This window comes from Corvus hawaiiensis, chromosome Z (assembly GCF_020740725.1).
Source record: "Corvus hawaiiensis isolate bCorHaw1 chromosome Z, bCorHaw1.pri.cur, whole genome shotgun sequence".
Lineage (NCBI taxonomy): Eukaryota > Metazoa > Chordata > Aves > Passeriformes > Corvidae > Corvus > Corvus hawaiiensis.
In genome coordinates this window covers 29,740,559-29,753,698 of record NC_063255.1, presented here as the reverse complement: position 1 = coordinate 29,753,698, position 13,140 = coordinate 29,740,559, and the positions used below count along the sequence as shown (strand labels likewise).

Below are 13,140 nucleotides of genomic sequence, written 5' to 3'. Positions count from 1 at the left end.
AATTTGCTTCCTCTAGTTACACCTAACATGCCCTCAGACTCTTCGTAACAACCTTAGAAGGCAACCTCTAGCCAAATGTGTGTTTTGTACTCTGCTGACAGATCAGAGCACCTTATGACTTACACCAATAGACCATTCTTCACAGTCCCTCTTCTGGCTTTGACTTTCAACAGCCTCTTCTTAGCTCTATATATCAGCTTCTGTGCATTTGAAAAAGTGTCAAAAGTGTTGGTTAATTAAGTTCCAGCTTGCCCTGTAGAGAAGACAATGCAGGAAGGACACATTTTTGTCAACCTACATTTCTAGCTACCACTTCCAGAAGTCCTTCTGCTACCCAGAAACTAAGCTCAGTTTTAGCACTCCAAATGACAAAACCAGGACTGTACGTGTTGAATTTCATCAGTGTTGTTAGTGTCTTTAAGACACACATCCAGAGCCATAAACTACTGCACATTAGGCAAAACAACTTACCTGCACCCAACATAACTGAGGGATTACTGGTGTTTGTACAGCTTGTAATGGCCGCAATCACGACTGAACCATGAGCAAGCTCGAAGTCACAGCCCTCAAAATTAAATTTGACTATGCTGTTGTGTCGGTCTGGTGCAATTTGGAATCCCTTGAATCCTTGCTGTAGGAGGAGAAAATAAGAATCAAAAGGAGTGGTTAACAAATATTTTGACTGAACATCAGGCTGTTTTTTCACCAATGAGAAGCATCTTTTAGTCACATCCATGCATGTGCTTTTAGGTCTGATGGTGAAGGCTTGCATCTCAGGTCAACCAAAATGGTGGACAAAAATTATTTTTTCTGGAGTTTATCCTCTTCTCTGTTTACTGGTAAAAGAGGCAGCCTTTGCAGCAAAATGTATTTGTATTTTCTTCCTGCATGAACATTCCTTCCTCCTTCGGACTGCTTAGATGCTTCCTACTCCTGTATGTTCCAGATTCCTGACCACACGTAGTCTTAGTACACAATCTAGTCCTGAAATTTTAGCCTTAACATATAAGATTTTTAAGCCATGATTACCAAACAGCTTAAATGTATACCAGGAGCTGATTTGAGAGGTAAAAGTCTGACAGTTCAAAAAAAAAAAACAAAACCAAAGAGCAAGAAAGCACTGCTCATGCCATGAAAAGCAAGATCACCTAATGGAGTTTGGAAAATGTAACAAACTGAGAACTACTGGAAACTGCTGGAGTTTAGGTTTCTCAATTTACATCACTAGAGTTCTGTAATGCATTTAACAAGGATGGTTACTGTATCACATAAGGATTCAAAGTGATTTAGAAAACTAAAGTATCCAGGAATATTCATTCAAATACAAATCTAGCTCTTCTTTCAATGACCACTGTTGACTGTATGATGCAGAATGTAGTCATTGTTTCCTGTCTACCACCAACATCACAGTGTCACAGAGACACACGCAGTTCCGCTCTGCTAAATAGATTCAATTCTTAGTGCGGAACTACGCTGTGGATAACTTGGGCATAAACTCCTTGGAATGCTTGGAGAGCTGAAGAGCTGGGTAGTTAGCTCAGAACTCAGTGCAGTAGGTATTTTGGCCCCTCTATTAACAACCCCCCTTTGTGGCAAGTTCAGAAATCTCTAATGTATGTCAAAACCGTGTTAGGCCTAAGATCAGAAAGAAATACTACTCCAATAGGATTTGAACAGTTTTATGCAAGAGAAGCAACACTGCAATTTTGAACTACCTATTGCTTCTGTCACATTCAAAACTGCAGTCTAATACCCTCATCTATTTTTCAGTAGGCAAACAAACAACATACAACCCCAGAACGTAGCTCGTGAACACCAGACAGCTTTAAGAGGCATGCATTAGTTTATTTGCCCAAGTGTTCCCAGTCCCTACCTTGGCTCCCAGACAAGTCTCAAAGTCCTTCTTCATATCTGACACAGCAACTTTGTCCTGAGGTCTTTTTGGTCCACTGCAGCAAGGCACAACAGTATGGAGATCCAACTCAACAACCTGTTCAAGTAAGATAAACAGAGAGTGGTTGGGCACTGCCTGGTAGGTTGAAGTCAGGTAAGCCACAGGTATGCTTACCTCTGCTGTTGAACCAATGCTAAGTCTGCACATCTTTATTTGCAGAAATTATTGAAGACACGTGAAAAGGGGAAGATCAGAAGAAAAGGAGCAGTTCTAGTTTTAAACACTGCCAGCTCATAGGTATGGCTATCAAAAGTACTAAACTTATTGAAAAACCAAATGTGACTAAAGCATCTAAGCGTATAAATTATTTTTTAATTTGTCTTTTCGCATGCTAGCGGCAGGTTAAAAAATTATGTGAAGAAATACTGGTACTGACACAAACCAAAGCAGACTATTAATCTATTCCTCACCGACATTCCAACTTTGTTTTCATAATGTGCTACATCCTTCCAAAGACTTCCTATAAGATTTTTGAATAATCATGCAAACCCAAACACAAGTTGCAAAATAAAATTTTTCAGTAGAGAAAACCAGGAATATTCTTGAGTTTCCTGGACACAGAGTAAGATCTTAATTTTCTTGCATAGAAAATTAGTTGTGTGCTCTGTGGTTACAACACAGGGCTTCTAAGGGTCCTGATTCACACAGTAAAATAACCAGCTGAACAGAAGAAGTGTAAAACTGCAAACAAGTCTCACACAGACAACATCCACGTTATCTCCATAGCTACACTTCAGAGCACTCTTCAATCTGGCAGGACTTCTCAAAGCTCCATGGAACAAACTGCAGAATCTCCACCAGCTAGAGGTCAATTGAGAGCCAATCTATACCTACACCCAAGTTTTCACACCTGAAGAGCCAGCTGATTCATTCCACTGGGCCTTAAAATAAGACAGCTGTGCAGACCAAACCAAAGGATAAGAAATCCCTTGACTATCTCTTAATCCCTTGATTATCTCTTCTGTGAAAAACAGACAATTGTCACAATAAAATAAGACAGGGCATAAAGCAAGGAGCCAGAAGACAGAGTGGTTTCTAACCTGTGTGAAGTCTGGATCCTGAGAGGAGTTCTTGAAATCTCTTAGCATTCCCACAGCTTCAAGATACCTTTTTGTGCACATAACCTTCTCTTTGTCACGGCCTAAAATGAAAGCCAGATACAGCAAAAACAAAATGCAAGTTAAACGGAGGAACCACCATCTGACAGAACAAGAAAAAGTGTGTAACAGGCTATGTAGTGTCAACAGCACTACAAGACTCTTTCAAGACAAATATTAGAGATCCACTAAAAACAAACCAATTGAGCAGACTTAGTGGCTTTTGCAAAACAAAATCTTAGGCTTGTTTCTGTCATCTGGACAAACTAGGATCAGATTTTGGGCAGGCATTTAGGTTCTATAAGTCTAACACTCACCTCTTCCTAAACATGAATCCTAAGTGCAAAAACCAGCCTCAATAAAAAAACAAACTGAAGCTCAGGTGGCTTCACCTGATTCAATCCCACTAATGCCATATAGACCTGGAGTCCTTCTGTCAATTACCCCTTAACTTGTGGTCTCTTCTTACACTCACCAGTTTGTATCAGGTATCCAATGCTAATATCATCCACTGGGAAATAGGCAGCTGTTGCTCCATACTCTGGACACATATTGGCAATGGTGGCTCGGTCAGCAATTGACAGCTGGGCGACACCAGGACCAAAAAACTCCACAAATTTACCCACAACTCCAACTTGGCGAAGGTGCTGTTATAAAAATACAGTGCCTGTGTCATTGTTATGTGTCAAACGTAAGCAAGTCTGTTATGTGAAGATTTCTACAGCCATTTGAAACCAGGAAGCTTTTAGTAAACTAAATAATGAAGATGAAGACACAGATGTAAAGTTTCAGTAGTAAGGTACAACATAGGGACATATTCCTTCTAAAACTTGCTCTTCCTCTCATTTAAACCAGACTATCTTACAAGAACTGTGTTCTTCTCAACATGATGTTCTAAGAGGAGGAGAACTGTGTAGGGAGTCTTCAGCCAGCAAACCCACAAAGATGGGAAAACAGGGAAAACCAACTGCACAAGTACATCAGTCAAACTGAACACACACAATATCTGAATAAAATAATGAAAAAAATGTTGGCTTTCCCCATTTGAAGGTCTCTCTGTAGACAGCATCCATGATGAACTTGTGTACCAGATTTCTGACTTCCAACAACACTAATGCTGACCCAGTAATACTCTTAATTCAGTGACAATGAACAGAGTGAGTAAGCATATTAAGAACATATGACATGAGTCAAACACCTGCACATGGAAGACATCAGACTAAAATGCTTACTGTCTGGTTTCCAGGATTTATATTGCCTTATTTTAAGTGGGGACTTCAAAAACAAGTCATCGGGGGATTTTTGAGGCAGAGGAAAAGCACTGTTGCTCCAAAACATTACCAAATTCCAAAATATCTCAACATATATTTTGTTTGGCCCCTTGGAAACAGATTGGCCTAGAAAATTGTCCTTGATCAGCTGATTCCAATCCACAGAGAGTGATAAAGCTTCTAAAAAGTCCAAAATTACTATGTGGAAGCCCAAACAGGGTTCTCTCAAGCAGTCAGTACAGTGACACCCTCCTACGGAATATGTTTAGCTCTTGGTAGTAATGGAAAAATATCGTATCTTGGTAATTTACCTTGGTAATGGTGAGCACAATGTCAGTGGATGTTACCAGTGGCTGAGGGTTTCCTACCAGCTTATAGCCAACCACCTCAGGAAGTACCATGCTGATCGGCTGTCCCAACATCACTGCTTCTGCTTCAATGCCACCCACACCTGCATGCAACAGGAGGATACAATGCAACTATTTAGAAAGATACGAAGGTGTCAGAGACAAACACATGAAGTCAACTGCCTGATGAGTACTCTATTTAGGGTGTGAAAGAGGAGAGAAAGCAGACAGCCTGAGTCTTCTGCTAAGAGGCACTCCTCATCTTACTACTGTTTCTGCAAAGTTGGGCTTTTTAATTTAATTTTATTTCCTATTTTCATCCTTGTTCCTAAGCTATTAGACAGGGTATTAGGTGAATCTAAATAACTTACTCTAAGAATGCTTGGGTTTCACAATAACAGACGTGAAAGTTTTATTTAATATCTTAAACCAAGAACCACTGACAAGGCACTGAACATGATGTGTTGTGAGTGAAATATAAGCAGACCATGATTGTTGGCCACCAAACGAAAACTCAGAAGTTATTTTGAAAGAAAGAAACGTTACTAAAGAATGCTAACAGAAAAGCTACTTGTTAAGACAGAAATATCTTCCCTTATGTCCACTACGTTTCAACAGGGTTTGGGAATGTGTAGGTGGGAACCCTTGCATAAGCACCTTCACTATTAGAATTCCAGCTACTACTTAATATTGCTAATTTATTAAGGTAATGTATCAAGATGTCATAGTCATATGCAATCTAACAAACCTGTGATGTTTATTATCTAGCAATTTGGCATTAAGCAGCCAAACCATCAAGCAGTTTTATAACTTGCTGCCTGTAAAAAGTCCCTCATATGTTTATCTTCTCCTTTGAAATCTCCTTCTACCTTTTGTTGAGCTTAATGAATACTGAGCTAGAACAAAGTGCCTGTAATAGTCACTTATGAATGCCAAATCACTACTCCAATCCTTTTTCCCACTTAATCTAATAATGGTTCTGAAAAATAATTTCTAATCTCTTTTATTCAAAATTATATACTTATGTTAATTTAAAAGATAATGCTGTGACAAATCCAGTCATGTGGCTCCTTTCACTGGGTGTTGAACTATTTTTAAAAAGTGAAGTAAGTCAATATAACTGACTGACTACCACTGACAGTCATGAACCAAGTTCAGCATTACCAGCCTCTGGAAAGAAATGTTGGATCCAAGAGTATGCATTTTGAGCACATATGCTATAGACTGTGTCCAGCCATACTTTTCAAATTCTGGAGGAAAACTGAGGCTGAGTCACACTTTTCCAAGCAGCTTTTAGCACTACAACTTATCTAAATGATGGCTCCATGCATATGCTGCAACCAAATATAGAATAAGAGATGTGTCTAATCCCAAAGATGTCATGTTTTAGATACACTGAACTTGTTTACCTTTGCATTCTAAGCCAAGAACTCTTTCATCCCTGATAGAAAGTCTCCATCAACCAATATTGCTACAGTAGTATAGCTGGATTATTAAAAACAAAAAGTCCTATCATATGTGGTGCTCAGAACTTCACAAGCACATTCATGAACAACTAGAAAATATTTTAAAAACACAGTGTGTTCCATATTTGTACAACAGCTGTTTCAATAGTGCTCCTATCACCATATCACAGGAAAATAAAGCCTCAGCTGAAGTCTTTGCTACTGCAAATACTTCCACCCCATAGTTACTTATTTATTCAATAATTCAAGCACCACAGTTCACCACTACAAGGAAAAATAAATTACTTATATTTATTCCTGTAACAAATATTCTGCAGAGTACTGGTATTAGAACATCACAGTCCTGTTCTTCAGAATGTCCTCTCTGGCCATATTTAACTCACTCAGATTTAATTTTCAGCACCTTCCACCTAATAGATTAGTATTTGCAATACTTTTTGGATGACCCAACACTTTTAAAGGAGCCAAGTGACACAAGAACTATTGGATGGTCAATGATACTTCAATTCCCTTCCTTTATTTAATATTTTCCTTATCTACCTCCCTGTGATTTCAATGCAGAATAGAAAAGAATATATAAAAAACTCAAACAAAACCAACAACACATGCAGCAGAAATCATCTGAGGCAGTTACCAGAAAGGGGAGCTTAGTTACAAAGCCTTATATAACTGTAAGAGACCTTATCACATTACTTGCTTTCAGGGTTAGGCTACGTAACTGTGTCTAGCTGGCATGGAGATAACTTTTCTTCATAGCAGCCTCTATAGTGCCATGTTTTAGATTTGTGACCAAACTGGTGCTGATACCACACCAGTGTTTTAGCTATTGCTGAGCAGTGCTTACACAGTATCAGTGCATTTTGTTTCTCACCCTGCCCCTCAGCAAGTAAACTGGGGTGGGTAAAACATTGGGAGGGGCACAGCTGGGACAGCTGACCAGGGCTGAACAACAAGATATTCCATGCCATAAAACATCATGCTCAGCATCAATCTGGGAGGTGGGCTTTCCAAAGTAGCCACTGCCCAGGGACTGGCTGGGCTTTGATGTGCTGATGGGAGGTGGTGACTGTCTTTGCATCACTTCTTTAATTTCCTTTCCTTACACTCACCCCTCTCCACTCAAATTGTCTTTGTCCCTACCCATTAGTTTAATCTTGCATTTGGACTTCCAGTTCTCTTCCCACATTGTGCTAGCAGGAGTGAGGAAGTGATAGGGTGGAGGTTAACCCACCAGCCCAGGTCAACTCATCAGAGCCCAAAACACAGCTCCCTGAGCCAAGAGAGACTACTCATGACATGCTGCTGTACGTACCCCAGCCAAGCACTCCCAAGCCATCTATCATGGTGGTGTGCGAGTCAGTGCCCACCACACTGTCTGGATAGTAGAAGCCATCCTGATCCATCACCACTCTTGCCAAGTACTCCAGATTCACTTGGTGGATGATCCCAGAGCCTGGTGGAATAATCCTCAAGTTTTTAAAAGCTTGAGAGCCCCACTGAAACAAAAAGAATTAGAGTAAAAAATTTTCAACATGAACACCAGAAGAACTTTCATTCACCGAATGTTTCTCCATGCAAATAACATTTTTTTTTCAGTACCTTTAAGAATTCAAATCTTTCTTTGTTCCTTTCAAATTCCAGGTCCTGATTTTTTTGTAAGCTGTCTGACCTGCAAGTGAAAATAATCAGCTGTCAGAACTAAAAATATCCACCTAAATTTTATATCTAGTCAAATATACCCAAAGGTTGAAAGGAAAGTAGATTTCTGAGCTAATGTGAATGCTGATCCATTGCACCTTTTTAACACCACTATAGGCAACCAATGAAACTGACTTAAGAAATCTTAAGAGATAATACCCGAAACCTGCTTCAAATGTGAATACTAATCTGCATTTGCCAGGCCTAAAAGTTGTAGCCTGAGGAAAGCAACACTGCATGTTACAGAAATGTGACTTTTCCAACACCTAAATCAGAAGTAATCAGCAAGGCAGTAAAGAAAACTGTAACACAACTATCTCGCAACTTCAGTTAAAAAGTCTGTCGCTATGATATAGTGCTGCCTGAAGCCTCTGTGTTTCAAAGTAGATAGTGTTAACAAATTTTTCATCTCAATAAGGTGCCTAACTTAGGTCTTCAGAAACTGAAAGAACTGAAGCATAGGTCTGGCCAATGTTCTCTATGCAAGAGAAAATCTCTACTTTCTTACATATGTTCACGAGCCTAATAGAAATAAAATAAGGCTGTGACAAAAAATAATTATTAGTAACTGCAGACCAAAAAACTTCTAGAATATAGAAGGAAACCACCATAAAACATGTCATTGCAGGATCTGTTTGGAAGACTAGTTCAGTAGGCCCGTATTTATGTATCTTAGAGGGTAGAAGGACCTCTATACAGAGATCCTGTATTTCACTGTGGGTCCAGTGAAAGCTATTGAGTCTTTGTAGCATGCTGAGGACTGAGTAGCCTCATGTTTTTTTCCTGGACTCATAGGGGCATAGCAAGCAGTGTCTTGTGCTCTTCTGCTTGGAGGCACTGAAGCAGAAAGCAGTTCCTCAGAGCTGAGCCTAGTGTAGATCATCTCTATTCTTAGAGAAGTGAGGAAGAAAGGAAATATTCTCATTTGTCCTTTCCAAAAACTCTATGGGTCAAAAAAGTGTATGTGGGAAAAAAGCTATTTCTGAGCAATTAATAGTAATGAAGCATTATTAAAAAAAAGTACAATAACCACAAACGTGGATTGAGTCTGTTTCTATCAGCATTTAGTCCAGGCTTGTGCTGCTGAGAGATGCACCCCAGAGAGAGTAAAATTCTCCCTCTAACTCACCGCAGCTGATACAACAGTCTAACTTAAAAATTTCTTAATGTCTGGGATGTTGTAGTATAAATGCTAACAGTATCACCAGCAGAACTGACTTGATGATCGGTAACTGGATTCAGTTTACTTACTACCATTAAGAACAAAAGAGTGTTTTTCAATTCTTACTGCCTGTTAAAATCAACCTGGATGGAGTGATCTACCACGAGATCAGCAGGACAGATAGGATTGATTTTTTCAGGGTCCCCACCAAGTCTCTTCACAGCATCACGCATTGCAGCAAAATCAACCACAGCAGGCACCCCACTACAACAGAAACAAAATAGGCATGGTGAAACAACTTGGAAAAGAGAAAGAAACCCCAAAACCCAATCCTGAGATGCAGAACAGACAGCTACTGTCACATGCAAAGCAAACTACACTCCTCCACTTTCAATGCAAGCAAATAATGAGTAGTAACCAGAACTTCTGGCATTTCAATACTTGACTTATCTAAGAGATCATATACATTTCTATATTTTTTTAACAAAGCTTCTGACACTTCTCTGCACACACATTCTCAGCTTCTTCTGAGGTATGTCCTACCATGATATCTTCAACTAGCTTGGAAAACCCTCTTACTTGCCTATCTGATTTTGCTGGCTGCTGAGACAAAAAGAGTTCTCTGATATGCTCATAGGGATCTGGCATCAGTGAGCAACCCACTGAAAAAACCACATTTTTGTAAGAGCAGCCCAAAGCAGTAAGAGTTTCTGTTTTCAACTCTGACCATAAGGAAGCTATCAATTTTTAAAAATATCAGAAACCAAGAGCAACAACAAAAGCAGTAAAAGGCTTTGTAGTTCCTATTGAATTTTACCTTGAAAATCCTGAATGTTTACCAAAAACAAACAGAAAAAAGGATCCACATTATCTAACATGGACACAATTAATTGATGTTCAGCAGCTTGCAGCAGTTTGATATCCCAGGATAAGTTTTTTACAAGAAAAATAGGAAATTCTATGTTATGCTACCAAGGGGAATTTGAGGCAGGGGGGTAGGAGGAATGTAGCAGAAGAGTTATTTTGCCATGCTTATGAATGTTTGCTTATGAATGTGCAATTGATATGGAATGGATACGATATCCTTCTACCACCTTAGAACAACTCAGGATAATTACAGAATAATCCTAACTACGAAATTAAATAATTCTAAACCAGGACAATCTGAATGTAATTGTTGTATGGCTTTTGGAAAGTTGCCAAAGCTGCCCTTCTGAAAAGGGTCCTCAGAGGCCTGTCCAAGAGCTCATTTTTCAGGAATGCAGTTGCTCTGCAGACTTATACACACATTTTTAAAACTCAGCAGAAGTAGGGGGCAAGAAAGAACAACAGCAAGAGAAGGAACAATGTTAGCTTGAAAATTCAGCTGCCTCTCTGCTCCAGTTTTTCAAAACATTAACAACAGCCAGTGGATGAAAAATAGCTAGGAAATCAGTACTTCTTTCATTCGAGGTTTTGCCAATTTTTTCCATTGTCTTTAAAAGTAGAGCTGTACTGGGTCTCTAGCACTTGGACAACCTTTGTGAAAATGCAAAACGGAGGACATGACAGCTAAGACACTTTACTGGTGAGGAAGAAAATCAACTGGCAACGTAGCAGCACTGGATGTACTAAAACGTTTTATAAAGACACAGGACAAAGATAAAAAGAACAGTGAGTGGACTTGCAAGACAAATGCTGTATTAAAACAGTTAGATGCTATTGTTCCACCTGAAGATTGACTTTCCACAGGAACAGGAACTATTACATGATTACTACAGACACCTGAGGACTCACTGCAATAACAAGGCCCAATTTTCAGAGTCCATTAGGAAGGAATCTCAATTTGCATTTCTGGGAAAAATATGTCCATTTTTTCAATAGCAGAGAGATCTTTAAGAATATATTTATACTAATACTGGTTTAGAAGACAAAGTAATGATGTGGGTTATAAATGAGAACTGAAATAGGTAAAAAACTGAAAGCAAGAGCCCCTGGGGAACAAAACCAAAACCAAACAAACCCAAACAAAAACCCAAACCAAACAAACAACAAAAAAAGGAGAGACTAGACAATACCACCCCTTCAAAGAATAACTTCTAAACCCCAAACTTCCTAATTTGGATGCAATTTATCAATCACATTTTCTTTCCCTGTTTTGAAGTTTTATGAAGATATTTCCTTCTCCATCCCAGAAGAGTTTCTTTCAATGCTCTTATTCTGAGTGTTTGGCTCTTCAAGTGTTGTCTGTAGCATGACATCCAGAAAAGTTGAAAAAGGCTTTTGTTAATATCTCACTGCTATCCTTCCCCTTAGCTCACCCCTCCACCTCAAGCTGAGCATTGCTGCACTCTCAAAAGCCCCTCTTCCTTGCTTTAGAGAGCATCAGACTCACGTGAAGTCTTGCAGAATAACTCTTGCAGGCTTAAATGGCACTTCAACGCTCTTGTGTTGCATCACTTTCCAGTTGAGAATATTCTCAACATCTCCTTTCTTCACTAGGAACTCATCGCAGTTACGGATTGCTGCTTCCAGGAGGATTCGAATGGAAAATGGCAGACGAGCTGCATGGGTAAGAGGCAAGAAACAAACTCAGTTTTTACCTTAGAGCATATGTCAGCAAGCGCAGAGTTCCATGCCTGGGGCAGACAGGTCCTCAAGTGCTGCCCCCATACTCTCACAAGGCTTTATCCCAAATTATCAAAGTCCCTTTTCCAGCCTCCAGCTTTGCCAGGAAGCCAATGCTAACTGACCTGTTCCACTTGATGCTTTGAGCAGGTTTATTATCTTAGCTCCTGTGACACAGTAGACATCTTTGCTGAGGGACTTTTCCACAGCTTTCCCATCCTCCATAGCAAGGCTACCCTGAAAACATGCTGTGCTCACCTTGTTTTTCTGCAGTTTGCTCTCTCTCTTGTCACTGAACACAGACATACAAATGTACTAGAAAAACAGTTTTCTACTAATATGTTGGAAGACACAGCTTTAGTGGCTTATGCAGTCTCTTCATCTCAAGAGATTGAAAATGAAACTGAATGAAAGTCAGACTGTGCATCTAATAATCTTCTTTCACTTCAAATTAGAAATATTTAAAGAAGATGACACAAAATACTATTGAAGCAGTCCTGACAGGTCTACTACAAGCAATGGGTGTGAAGAAAAAAACCCAAATATGTCTCAGTCCTTCCTCCACTTTAATAACAGTTGTTTGATTGCCTGTCAGAATATATAAATTTTAAAATTTTTTGAGAAGTTTTTTCCAACTGTCTACACAGGGTTGCCCCTCAAGACATAAAAGTCACTTAATCACAGTGAGATCTCATTAGTGGTATTGTAAAAAAAAAAGCCCATCTATTTTTCAGGACATAGTAATTCAGAATAATTTGGGTTGGTTGTTGTTGGGGGTTTTGTTCTGGGGGATTTTGATTGTTTGGGGGTTTTGGGGGTAATTGTTACTGTTGTTTTGGGTTTTTTTAGAATCTCCTGCCCTTCCCTGGTAAGCTACTCTCTTTTCATGCTGGATAGGGAGAATTGGCATCCTTTTTTCTTTAAAGAATCTGGAGGTTATCACTCTTGGAATCCTGGAATGGATCAACTGGTAACACCGTATGTGTATTTGTCTATTCCTCAAGACTCTTCTCTGCTTTTCACCCACGAAGACTGACATTAATTGACTTTTCACTTATCAGAGCCTGTAAGGGATATGTGCTGCCAACATTCATACGCGCTACCAACATTCAGAGAGAATGTTCCTCCTCTTGTTCCCTCAATTCTCCTTAAACACTGGTTTACGTTTTGAAACACCAACACCACCCACCATAGGCAATTCTAAGCTATAGATACTCACTTTCTAAGTCAATGGCACAGACACTAAGATTTTTACCAGTATCACTGAAAGATTTGGGAAATGTCAGAGGAACTAGGAAAATGCTTCCTCAGAAAGAATTCTCTAGCCACTACTGTTTTTAAAGCTGAAAAATATTTCTGATTGGTTCAATCATACATATATCAGTGTTAGAGCCTTTCCAGCCTTTCAAGATAGCTTAGCAGTTTATAAGAAAACTTGTGCTCTTGGTTTTGCCTAGCTCTACTCACCCGCTCAGGAAAAATAAGACTGCTGTGTGCACAGTATGCTGAGAAAATACTACTGTGATCTTGCCAATATT

General features: G+C 39.4%; 1 protein-coding gene across 3 annotated transcripts in view; it reads right to left on the bottom strand.

Annotated features, from left to right (window-relative positions):
- The window catches only part of ACO1 (aconitase 1), a 43,351-nt gene that overhangs the window by 18,240 nt on the left and 11,971 nt on the right, over positions 1–13,140 (bottom strand). For all 3 annotated transcript variants that reach the window (XM_048290826.1, XM_048290827.1, XM_048290828.1), the window contains exons 3-11: positions 11,370–11,538; positions 9,122–9,259; positions 7,735–7,804; positions 7,448–7,631; positions 4,634–4,773; positions 3,527–3,698; positions 2,995–3,095; positions 1,874–1,990; positions 472–631 (exon numbers count right to left, since the gene is read on the bottom strand). In XM_048290826.1, the coding sequence (XP_048146783.1) occupies positions 472–631; positions 1,874–1,990; positions 2,995–3,095; positions 3,527–3,698; positions 4,634–4,773; positions 7,448–7,631; positions 7,735–7,804; positions 9,122–9,259; positions 11,370–11,538 (1,251 nt within the window). The remainder of the gene's footprint in view (positions 1–471; positions 632–1,873; positions 1,991–2,994; positions 3,096–3,526; positions 3,699–4,633; positions 4,774–7,447; positions 7,632–7,734; positions 7,805–9,121; positions 9,260–11,369; positions 11,539–13,140) is intronic.